Consider the following 13,685-nt stretch of genomic DNA (forward strand, 5'->3'; position numbering starts at 1 on the left):
AGCAATAACAACAACATTGATATGTAGCAACTACAACAAATAGCAGCAACAACAACAACAACAACAAAACGCTGTGGCGACTGCTGCTGTTTGCTTAGTTGCTGGCTGGCTGGCTGGCAGCGTTTTCACTCCAACACATTGTCATTATCTCTCACGCATACACATATTTTTTAGGTCAGTAAGAAGCTTTAAAAAGTTTCATAAACTGCCAACAACAAACATACATACATACATACATATAGCTGTAGCCAGCAAGCATGCGACTAAACAACTGACGCTGGAGCTTTTTGTGAAAGGGAGTGTATTTTGTATGCTTTGACAGTATGTTTGTGTGTCTGTCTGTATATTTCTCTGTATATTTGTTTGTATATATGTCTGTATGTTTGGTACAAGGAGAAATATTTTGAAAAAAACTACTATGATTTTCATTTCCCCTTTTATTGTTTATTGAAACTCCAATACACGTTTTCTGTTTTTTTTTTTACTAAAAATTTATATTTTTTCTGTGTATGTGTGTGCGTGTGTCTGCGCCATACAACTGTAACGCAGTTACGTAGCTACGTGTTAATTTAAATTTATGTTATACACTTACCTTAGTTAACTTTTTCATTTCATTTCATTGGCGTTTTTCATGCAATAACAACAACTGCAATAATATAATATTTAAAAAATAAATTAAAAGAAATATAATATAAAATTTATTTGCTGAAAAGTATTTTTCTTAATTTTTTAATAATTATTTTATGCATAAACACATGCATATCCAATCGTATATTTGTATGTATGTGTGCTTGAAATGGCACGGAAAAGGTGAATTCTGCATGTTGGCGCATATCACACGATCACTTCACTCTCCACACCAGTCTATACAACTTTATTTCATGCTTTTTGTAGGTACATAGTAGACATCTGTATGTATGTATCTACATACATATGTATAGATATCAGTAAGCGTAAGCGAATTTTTGTGAAAGGGATATTTCTTTATAACGTCATATCTACTTACTACTTGTACTGTTGTATATAGGTGAATGTAGTTACATACAAACAGATATACAACTATACCATATGTAATGTGGAGATCGCGGTATATTAATGTGGATTGTTGTCTGTCGTGTGAATTTAAAACTTTTAGAAATGTATAGAGAAAATGGTTTTGTGAGTCGTTTTATTACTTTTATTAAAAACGAATTTTATTAAAAAAGAATTTTATTTAAAAATAATTTTATTTGAAATAATTTTATTAAAAAAAATTACTTCAAAATAATTTGATTTGAAATAATTTTATTTAAAATAATGTTATTTAAAAGAATTTAATTAAAAAAGAATTTTATTTGAAATAATTTTATTTAAAAGAATTTTATTTAAAAATAATTTTATTTAAAATCAATTTTATTTGAAATAATTTTATTAAAAAAAAATTACTTAAAAATAATTTGATTTGAAATAATTTTATTTAAAATAATGTTATTTAAAAAAATTTTATTTAAAAAGAATTTTATTTAAAATAATTTTTATTTGAAATAATTTTATTAAAAAATTACTTAAAAATAATTTTATTTGAAATAATTTTATTTAAAATAATGTTATTTAAAAGAATTTTATTTAAAAGAATTAAATTAAAAAAAATTTTATTTAAAAAGAATTTTATTTGAAATCAATTTTATTTGAAATAATTTTATTTAAAAGAATTTTATTTAAAATAATTTTATTTAAAAGGATTTTTATTTTAAAAGAATTTTATTTAAAAATAATTTTATTTAAAATCAATTTTATTTGAAATAATTTTATTTAAAAGAATTTTATTTAAAAAAATTTTATTTAGAAGAATTTTATTTAAATAGAATTTTATTTAAAATTATTTAAAAAAAATTATTTAAAATTATTTTAATACACTTTTTTTTATTTTATTTTTAATTTTAATTAAAAATAATTTTATTTTAAATAATTTTATTTAAAAATAAGTTTATTTAAAAAATTATTTAAAATTATTTATTATTATTTAAAAAAAATTATTGAAAATTATTTTATTAAAAAATAATATTATTTTATTAATAATAATATTTTTAATAAAATAATTTTATTTGAAATAATTTTATTTAAAATTTATTTTATTTAAAATTATTTTATTAAAATTTTTTTTTTATTATTTTTTTTTTATTTTATTTTTAATGTTAATTAATATTATAATAATTTTATTTAATAATAATTTTATTTGAAATAATTTTATTTAAAAATAAGTTTATTTGAAATAATTTCAATTAAAAAGAATTGTGTTTAAAATTATTTTATTTGTAATAATTTTATTTAAAAATAAGTTTATTTAAAATAATTTCAATTAAAAAGAATTTTATTAAAAATAATTTTAATTAAAAATAATTTTATAAAAAAAAAATATATTTAAATATTTTTGAAAACTGTAACCAGCCTTAAGCCTAAAAGCTCTAAAATTTATTAATGAATTTCCAAAAAAATCGTCGACTGTCCAATATAATTGTGTAAACAAGTAATCCTTTATTTTCTTTAACATTATTTTTTTAATTTTAATCTGTTCTAAATATTGCCTTCTCTCTTAGCTCATCGAGTTCCGTAACCATAACCTAACCTAACTTGCAGTTTAAATTTATATTATTTAAATATTTATTTATATATACAGTTGAACTTCTATGACTCGAAGTTCTCCATAATTCGAACGCTTGAACTTCCAATAGAAATAGTCAAATTTCATACGAATTACCTTCCGGAACTCGGAAGTCTCTCTAACTCGAAGTTGTTTGTTAATTATTGTAATTCGAGTTAGGGGTGTATTTAATTCAATTTTTGCAAAACTTTCCATATATTCCTCAAATATTACACCTTTTAAAGCTTCTTACACTATTTATCAATTCTTGTCCACTTCAAAGATTAGACCGAACCTTTTGGTAGTGCTGTAACGTAGTTTTTTTTCATTTTATTTCATATCACTTTTTATTACTGTTATTATACACATTTTATGCTGAAAGCTAGTTCCGCAACCAGCTGGGAGTGTAGCCCCCACACACTCTAGCGTAGAATATTTACACAAGTCTACAAACAATTGAGACATATTTACAATACAGGTGTGTAGAAAGCTTATTTTTTAAAGGGGTCTATAGTAGTGTGTGTATCATTTGTCTTATTTTATTAGCAATCATCATTGTCAATAATAGAATGATAATCACATTATTTATTCTAGTTTCCAATTTCATAATTTATCACTATTGAAAGATTTCTAAAAAAGAGAGGAGTGCGGATAAAAATGCTTTTAGAAAGTCTTTGTTAAATCCGTCTTTCGGGTTTCAAAACACGTTATTGCGCAACAAATTCATTATTCTTATAAATTTATTGAAGGAAATGAAAGTTATTACCATTCTATAAGTTCTAAAAACATTGTTTTTTTCAATTCATTTTTTATTAATAACTGTTTTTAAAGAAATTATAATTAGTAGATGTCCGCTATATGGGATTATAAATGTTTTTTCTAGATTTTCGGGAAAAAATCAAGAGTTAATTGGTCTTAAAAAATGGAAATTTTTGGAAAAGAGTTTTCGATCAGGCTCAGGGTTATTATGTATTCTAAAAGTTGTATAAATTTCATTAAAATCTACTGAGCGGTTTTAGAATACAGTTTTGAAAAATTCGCATTTAAAGTTTCACACTAGCGTTTTGGAGTGCCCTAGCGTGCCCGAATAACTCGAAGAGTAATTATCGAATCAACTTTAAACTTACAGAGGATATTTTTAAGATATTACACTTGAGGAAGTTGCAAAAAAATGTATTTTTTGAAAATCCTGACTACTCGTAACCCCTTAATGAACATATTCGAGTTGAGAAAAAGTAGTATACATATACAGTGGAACTTCTGTAACTCGAATCACCATAATCCACAAAAAAACTTCGAGTTAGAGAGACTGCGAGTTATAGAATTTTCATTAAAACAGATAATTTTTCAAAAAGCTGTAAAATATAGATTTATACACAGTTTTATTTATTTACTTCGCATAAAGTTTTATTTAAATACTTTAAAACATGTATTTTCTAATTTTGTTTGTTGCGCTTTGCTATTGTTTAGCTTTTGACGTCCGTATCCCATGTCTTTGTTATATGATTTATGCAATTCATAAGTGTAGTATCATATTTTTGTTAGCCTCCATACGATATAGAGAGACTCTTTTAAAATACTGCCTCGATAGTAAAATTTTAAATTTTGTATTATCCTCTAGTCGAAAAGTTCGATTCGCGGAATGAATTTTGTATGAAATTTTACTTCTATTGCCATTACGAGAGTTCGAGTTATGGAGAACTTCGAGTTAAGGAAGTTTAAGTTATGGAAGGAAATTTGTATGTAATTTGATTTATAAACGCTACTGCCAATTCCAAAGTTCGGGTTATGGCGATCTTCGACTTATAGAAGTTCGAGTTCCACTGTATTTCTAGTGAAAGTCTAGTCTAAGAAAAAAGAAACGGCTGATAAGCTGGATCTCTCATTTCTTTTCTTGAATCAAGGCCAACTCGAATTCGTTTATAATACGTTTTAGAAAAAATATTAATGGGTGTTTTTTTAGAAGTGTGGTTTTCAAAGAGTCAATACTTTTTTTATAGTTGGTCCCTTTTTACAGCATTTACTTTATTTATACTCAGTTTGGTTTCCATTTCATAATGAGCAGTCTTACACCGGAACGACTTTTTTTGCTGACATATGGCTCCTTTTGCTGCAAAAAGTGGTAAAAATGTTTGTCTTTCGGCTGGAATTTATTCGAGACAGCTTGCCCAAAACCATTTTTAAACCATAATAGCAAACCCTTATCTTTATAATAAAGCCAAATTCTTGGCCATAACATTAAAGTATATGCGTTTTATTTCTTTTAGAAAACCACATGTCTAGAACAGAGGGTGTTGATTTAAAACATTCCACATATAAATATTTGCTTTCAAAATGCATAAACCGCATTAACTAAATTATGTATCAGTTTAATAATAATCAAAATTTCTAATTTTTGCGATCAAAGTTCACAAACTTTTTATTTAAAAAACTGTTCTTGAAATTTTTTTAGTTGTAAATTACTGTAATTCTCTTATTGGTGCCCTAATCGGTAACCACAAAGTGTGGTTAAGGTACGCATTTCACTCAATGCGCATTTTCTTTTGTAAAATAATTTAAATTTATTTAGAAATGTTAAAGAAAACATTTTAAATTGTTAATTTCTAAATGACAAAAGCTTTTTGCTAATAATGCCACATTTTCCCCAAACTTTCGCAACGTAATTTTATTCTGACAAGTTTTCATGACAGCGCACGAGTGTCAATTAAAAACCGCTTGCAACGCCTACTGACTACGCCACTGAAACAGACCTACATACACACAGATACATGCAAACAAATGTATGCGCCTTTCTCAATTATGTATGTATGTCTAAAAAGCTAAATTCATATTAGAATTCATACAAATTTAATGTTGTGCAATAGCAATAACAACAACAACAACAATGAAAAACAGTTAAAAACGACGATGTGTGCTTATGTGTATATGTATGTGTGTGTGTCTGATATATAGACATAGCTTGGCCTACAGTGCAGATATGAATATCTTTTTGTAGATGTCTATATGTTTGTATATATATGGCTGTGCTATAGCTGTATTTCATATGCACTGCCATGTAATTGTATGCATTGGTATAAGCTCAGAAATGTATGTTTGTATGTATGTATTTGTAAGATTGCACAAAACGCTGTCTGCATGTGCCTATAAAAGTATAAATGTTTGTATGTGTGTGTGGTTAATTTGAAATTGCCGTTGCTGTGTGCATGCAGTTTTTCAACTAAACTTAACTTGCTGAAAAAGTCTTAAGCTCACAACTCACAGCGACAGCCAAGCCGAACTTACACTTTACTACACACGATTTTTAACGCTTTTTGGAACGTCAAAAGTTTTTCTAGCATACGCGGAGGGCCGTTCAGTTCAAAGACGTTGTTGTTATGTTGTGTTGTGAAGGAAAAGATTCGTATAGGTCTCACACAGTCAGTTAGTCAGTCAGCCAACGCGCATTTTAGTTGTTGCTGTTGTTGTTACTGTATTTAACCAGTCCATGAACATTTGTATGCAAGCTTGAGCGCTTGTGTGTGTGTTTGTACATGTCTGTCTGTTTGTATAAAAGTATGCACGAGTGAGACTGAAATTTCCAAATTATATAAAACTTTCATGCTGCATTGTTCAATATTTTTGAAATGTTTGTATGTATGTATGTTTGCTTGTGTGTGTATCTACTATTTGTATTACATATATATGCGAGCTTATAAAACCGTATATAACTGCGAATTCAAAAAATATACAAACATACATATACTTTCATATATATACTATAGAGTAAGTGAGTTGGACTGTTTGTCAGTTTGTATATACTTTGTGTGAAGTTAAAAAGCCTTCACTACTTTAACCACAACAACAAAGTAATAGCGCAACTTTTTACGTAGCACATTTGTATGTATGTTTGTATGATTGTATGTCTGTCTGTATGTATGGCCCGCCGTTCTCCACAACACAGCTTGTGATCGTGGAACCTCGATCGTCGTGTGCCGCGTCGCTATACAACACACTCACTTACTGTTGTTGAACCAGTCAACCAGCCAGCTAGACAGCCAACAGCGGCCGCAACAACAGCAAACAGCAAACAGCAACAACGGCAGCAAGTCAGTCAGTCAGTAAAGCCAATACGTATTACCTACTAGGTAGAAAGTATAACAGCCAATGGCAATTTGCCTTAGTTGGAAAGTGCCATAAACGTTGGAACACAAAAGCAACAAAAAAAAAACAACAAAAAAAATCACACTTCATTAATGTAGAATGTTGGTGTGTTCAAGGTCGCAAATGTTGGATCACTTCTTTTCATCAATGTTAATGATGATGATTGCTAAATCACGGAGAGAGCTACACAAACGCACAAGCACACATTCATAGACGATGACAGACTTGCTATGATATACATATATATACATACAAACACTCACACTTATATATGTATGTATGTATGTATTGTGACTATGAGAGAGTGTGTTGTGTATGCAAGAAATTTCCATACATTCAGTTTTGAAATGTCAGTATCAAGTGAAGGGTTCAAGTAGTAGAGAGTTAAAAGTAGAAAGGCTAGGAAGTAAGAAAAAAATATTAAAAAAAAATAACGAAACAGTTGAAAAATCTTAGTGAATGTACAAATACTGGTTTCTTATTGTGCAAATACAGTAAATAATAAATTAGTTTTTAGTTAAGAAAAAATTACAAAAAAAAAAAAAAAATTAAGCAGAAAAACGCGCTACATTTGCATATTTATAATACACTGCTTTAAAAATAAGAGTGTACGTGCATGTGTATGCGCTTGGTTGCGAGTGCGAATATTTTCTGAATTGTGTGTAGTTTGCGCATGCGTGCGGTTTGGAAAAGCGGATGCTTAGTGTGGTGTATTTTTCGAATTTAAAATTAAGATTATTTCGTTAAAAAAAGCTGTAAGAATAGCTAACATTAATATCAAGAAATGTATGTGTAATGTATTTGTGCAAAAGAAATCTTAAAAAAATATAAAAATAAAATATTTAAATAAAAACAAGGACGCTAGTTATTGCTAATTTGAATAAAAAAAAATTTTAAATTAAAAAAATAAAAATAAATTTTATAATTAAAATTTTTAAATAAAAAAATAAAAATTAATTAAAAAAAAATTTAAATAAAAAAAAATTAAATTAAAAAATTTTTTAATTATTATTATTTTTTAATTTAATTTTTAATTTTTTTTTTTTATTTCAATTAAATTTTTTTGATTATTCACTTTCTTATATGTAAATACTTTCATTAAACACACAGTTATTTACTTTGTAACTAACTAAAAGCTCTGAATTTCGCAATAAATAGCTTCCAAGGCCAGCGTTAAAAACTAACTCCATCAAAAATCACACTAGCATAAGTCAGTAACAAATTGAAAAAATAAAAAAACAAAAATTGCTGGCCATACAAACGCCTTGCTTTGAAATAACCGTCTTATTGTTTGCAAAAAAATGTTGATTTTGATTTTCTGTGCTGTTTTGTGTCTTTTAAAGTTTCCTAGAATGCTGATGTTGCAGTACAGCAAGCATGGAGAGTGTATACTCAAAGAAATTGGAGCCGCATTCCGTGGAGAACACCCAGCCGATCTGACAATAGTTTGTGAAAACAGAGTTAAACTCCATGCACATAAACTCGTATTGGCTGCTGCAAGCCCACTCATAAGGTAACAGCAAAAAAGCAAAAAAAAAAAAAGCGTTATGCAAGCGCATATGCACATGCTGTGCTATGCATGAAATAGAGTGTTAAGTGTGAAAAAACAACGCTTGTAAAAGTGATTATATAAAAGAACAAAATATTTAAAAAATAAAAGAAATAAACTTTTCAATAAGAAATATAAAATATTTAATATTATTATGCAAAAAAAATTGTAGTTAAAATATTTAATTTTGAATTGTAATAAAAATGAAAGTCTTTTCAAAAATTAAGTTAAATTAAATATATTTTAAAGCAATTTTTTTCGATTAATTGTTCAACAATTTATTTAGTAAATTCTTTGTCTTTAAACTACTATTTTCGTGTACTTTTGGGCGTGAGCTTCAGTTATAAGTATTGATCTATGCTACAAGTTTACCTAACTTTAAACTAACTTTAGGCGATTTAAGTACATATAGATAATTTTAGTTATTTTGACTAATTTGTATTTTTCAAAAATTTGGAATTTTCAATACAGTAAAAGCTCCTTATTCGCGCTTCCTTTATTCGCGTTTTCACTATTCGCGGATTAAAAAAATGCGACCCAATTTCTATATTCGCGACTAAAATTTTTTTATTCGCGGATCTAATAAGTACATACATAATAATAAAATTATTCTATTATTATTGGTATCCAACCCAATATTCTTGTCAAATGGACTAGTAAAAAAGTAAAATAGATCTTATTACAAGAAAATGTTAAATATCCACTATTTTCGCAATGTTTTTGAACTTTTGGTAATATTTCCATATAGAAGGGGCTCACATGGAACTGACCTCTTGTTCTTGCCCATTTTTAAGAAAACTTTCACAAAACCCTTTAAATTAAATGGAACCAATAAACTCTTCACTTTTTTGACATTCAATTTGAAAAATCTTAGTGAAGGTTTAAGAATGGCAAATGAGCTCTGCCATTTCTTTACTGATCCGTCTATGGAACGAAGTCTAATTTTTAAGATACAAATTGCTAATGCGACTGCTGTGTATCAGTCTGAATTGAAGGAGCATTTGAAAACTGCTAAGCAAGAAAAAATTAAAAAAATTCTTCAAACCATTGCCTAATCCTTAAGATAATTAATTAAAATGTTCAAAAACTTCAATTAAATCATTTTTTATATACCTATTTGTTTTTTTTTTATTTGTCAAGGAACATATCCCCTATAATCCCATATAAATTACCATTCCATATTCAAGGTTTCTGTATTCGCGGCATATTTATGGAACATATACCCCGCGAATAAAGAGCTTTTACTGTATTTCCCAACTTCCTAAATTCTTAAAAATATATTATATAAATAAAACTAAGGCAACTTGAAATAGAAAGTGACGAATATAATTAAACAAATTTTCATGATTTTCAATCCGAAAACTCGTACAATATGATTCATGGTGTGTTCAAAAAATAACGGGAAATTCCAAAAGTTCAATTATCAAATCAAAATGATATACATACATGCTCCTGAAGTGCAATAGCTTTTTCAGCTGTATTTATAGCTTAATTCGTATGTAGCAGCCGCTAAGGTTAGACGTGTTTTTATGAGCTTGGCGATTTTCGTTTGTTAAAAGCTCACAATACTTTGCTTGTTCGTGAAGTCTTGGTTAAAAACAATACTGTAACGATGTCTCGCTTTCGTCAGACATGGTTCCGCGTAATTTTTTCCTATTTACAAAAATAAAGAGAACCTTAAAGGGCCGTCGTTTTACAAGCATACGAGAAATCGCTGAAAGAGCGAAAGACTATCACAAAAATTAAGAGTTTAAGAAGTGTTTTGACTATTGGAAGAAGCTCGAATGGGAATATTACTAAAAAAAAACGATAATTCCCAATATTTTATTTCATTTAAGTTGTTAATTTAATTTAAAAACGAAAATTCCCGTTATTTTTTGAACACATCTCATAATTAATTTTAAGTCTTAAGTTAAAGAAGTTCGAATATAAAGTCATATGGGGCAACACTAAATATATTTTGCAAAACATTTTTATATTAATTTTAGTAATTTAAATTTTATACAAATTGGCAACGCTGTCGAAGCAACAAAAAAATTAAAATTAAATAAATGAATATAAAATACGAATATAAAACGAATTTATGGCGGTGGCGGTTGTGTAAAGAAAAACAAATAAAATGAAAAGAACTCTACAGTATTTAAAAGCTATTTATAATTAAAATAAAAGTAATAATTCGCTTAAGTTATAATTCATAAAATAAATTCAATTAAAACACACTAAATTTAATAAAAATCAAGCAATTACTACCAGCACTCAATTGAATAATATATTTATTTTCGTTTATGCAACATACAGAACCCTATTGGAGGACACACAACTATCCGACTGCGCGACCACAGTTTATTTCCCAGATGTGAATGCTACATATTTTAAATTCCTGCTGGATTTTCTATATTCCGGACAGACGTGCATAACATCGCGCGATGTTAATTATTTACATGATCTATTGTTGTTGTTGCAAATTAAATCCGACAATTGGAAGACTACGGATTCAGCAATTCTAAGCAGTAAATGTAGTAATTTGCGTGAACGTTTGAATAGCGACTCCAATGGCAATGGCGGCAATAATGGCAAACAACACATGTATTGTTCAACTAAGCTAGAGCATTCCTATAGCCCCGAATTAGATGGTAGTGATGATATAAAAAAATGCTCGGATGGTTCCAAGGATTCCGATACCATAAAGGAAGATCCGGGTAGCCCTAAGTGTTCATTAGATGATAATATAAATAAAGATTTAAAGGAGGTTAGCAGCCCCTCGACCAGTGAGCAAGATGCATTCACCGATGCCCCGCTCAATGCAACAAATAAGAATATACCACCTTCATTAAATCCGGTAAATTTATCATTGGGTTTACGAAGTAAACATGAGAGTAGTACAAGAAAATTATCATATACGGACAAAAACATTTTCAATACGGATAGTTCATCGTTTAACGGCACCGAAAGTATAAAACGTAAAGGATTCTTCTTCGATTCAGAGAAAGATGTTGCCAAATCGCTACAAGATCCAGATTTGAATAATTCACCTGAAAATTATGTTGTAACACCACATCGAAAACGAAGACCCGGCTTTCATCATTCCTCCAGTCATAATCAACCGTTTGCATCGTCGTATCAGCACACATTAATCGATGAGTTTCGTTCGGCGAAAACAGCATCATCGCCAATATCATCGTACATGTCCGAACGGAAATTGTTATCACCACTCGAGGAAGGACTACTAGGCAGCGCTGAGGTATTGCCGAAAAATCGTAAATCCATTGAAAATCAAAGACCCCGACCACAAAGCCCCGACGCCGCACTGCACATCTCACCACAATTCCCATACCAATGGCAAACGACACAGAATCCTGCCATAACCAACTTCTCCAATCTACAATCCGGTCTCGGTAGCATACCACAGATAGGCGTCGGCGGTGGCGGTGGTGGTGGCGTCGCTGGAGGCGGCGGCAGTGCTGTTGATGCTGGCAACCGTGATACACCAGGAAGTGTTCGAGATCCCCCAAACAATAATTCGAATATATGCGGCACACATAATACGGCACGCGAATATCGTTGCGAATACTGTGGCAAACAATTTGGTATGTCATGGAATTTGAAGACACATTTACGCGTACACACGGGCGAAAAGCCATTCGCTTGCCGCCTATGTGTTGCTATGTTCAAGCAAAAGGCCCATCTATTGAAACATTTGTGTTCGGTACATCGAAATGTCATAACGACGACAAATGGTGCTGAGACCGAGAATCGATTCAGTTGCTGTTTTTGTTCTATGTATTTCGAATCAGTACAAGAGTTAGTGAGGCATTTATCGGGACACCATAATAATTTGCTGCTAACGAAAAATCTACGCGAATAAAGAATGCAAGCAAAGCTTAAATTATTTTTAATAAATTTACATGCATACATACATAGCTACATACATACAAAAATTATTACATAAAAACACACGCATACACACACACACAAACATATACATATACATAAAACACACACACAGAAACACACACACGCATACAAACAAACAAACACACATACATGCATACTTATACATACAAGTGTAATTGTACTTTGAAGACGGAAAGTGACCTGAATTTTTACTTTGTTTGCAGAATATTTCTCATTGTCAGAACCTGCAATATTTTTTATACCCTTGGGACATATGTATAATAATTCCAATTCTCTTTTTATATACGTTTTTTTTTTCATCACAATGAGTATTTGTAAATTTTCATTCAACTTTATAAATAATAAAATAAATTTTGATGTGAAAACGTCTTTGTAAATATATTGTTGTTTGATTTTTGCTTTAAAACGGATGATATTGAAGGACTCATGTCAATTGGCAACGACCACTTAGCACTTTGGCCAAACTGATATTTTCTAGAACGTTGTTCAAAAACCTGCTGAACATTTTTTAAGACATACAGAGGTAGTCAAAATTATTTACACATCGGACGTTTTTTTCCAAGTTTCACAAAAAAAGCTTTCGCTTATTGTTGTTGTTGTTGTCGCAGGGCAATAAAAAGCTATGTTGTTGTAAACCTTGATCTATCCCCGAGAGAACGAAGTCGGTTTGGCTAGAATAGCTTGAAATATGGCGGAGAAATAAGCAAATGAACTGAAGTCTCGGAGTAGTCAAAAGTATTTACACACAACATGAAATGGATTATCCTGTTAGTTTTTAATGATCATTTTTTTAATTTTGATGTTTAGTCTAAGTTACTATTCTAAGGCGATAAATTCATAATTGGTTAGATTACCATTGGCATCAATACCAGCCTGCTTTATGGTCCGAATTGATTCAACAGAATTGTGCGCTAAGTTAACAGTTAATTTAGACCAAATGTCGCTAATTTCGGCGTTTTCGGTTATTATATCAATTGTCCTCTGATATTTAACGAAAGACCAAACATTTTGACTAATGTTTTGGTCAGGGCTGTGCGGAGGTCAACTTGATTTGCTTCATTTAAAACTTTTGTAGGAAAAGATCCTTTATGAAATGGAGCATTATTCTATTGTAAAATGTAGTCAATAGTTGGACAAGGTTGACTAACCACTAGAATGGCATGGTGATGTGAATTCTGATATATCCGGATGATTTAGGGACCCTAAATTAGTACCAAATCTTCAAAACAGAAGTAAGGAAAATTTCCAAAAAATTTTCAAAAAAATCATAATGTCACTTACGACTCTATTTAGCGTCTAAACTGCATTATTCTTCTTTTCACCTGGTAAATGCATAAAGCGTTTACTAAAGAAGCCCTGGAATTAAAATTTAGCCTTATCTGCCCACGACAGGCTTTAGGATGCATTTTAAGGCAAATGAGAGGCATATCGCTTTTTTGGTTTCGGAAGTGGTCAACTTTA

General features: G+C 29.6%; 1 protein-coding gene across 2 annotated transcripts in view; it reads left to right on the forward strand.

Moving 5' to 3' along the window:
- LOC105210320 (transcription factor Ken) overlaps positions 1–12,295 on the forward strand; it is a 40,528-nt gene extending 28,233 nt beyond the window's left edge. For both annotated transcript variants that reach the window (XM_029039111.2, XM_011181181.3), the window contains exons 2-3: positions 8,104–8,273; positions 10,608–12,295. In XM_029039111.2, the coding sequence (XP_028894944.2) occupies positions 8,104–8,273; positions 10,608–12,174 (1,737 nt within the window). In that variant the 3' untranslated portion in view covers positions 12,175–12,295. The remainder of the gene's footprint in view (positions 1–8,103; positions 8,274–10,607) is intronic.
- Positions 12,296–13,685: the final 1,390 nt, after the last annotated feature.

The sequence above is a fragment of the Zeugodacus cucurbitae genome, chromosome 6 (assembly GCF_028554725.1).
Source record: "Zeugodacus cucurbitae isolate PBARC_wt_2022May chromosome 6, idZeuCucr1.2, whole genome shotgun sequence".
NCBI classification, from domain to species: Eukaryota; Metazoa; Arthropoda; class Insecta; order Diptera; family Tephritidae; genus Zeugodacus; species Zeugodacus cucurbitae.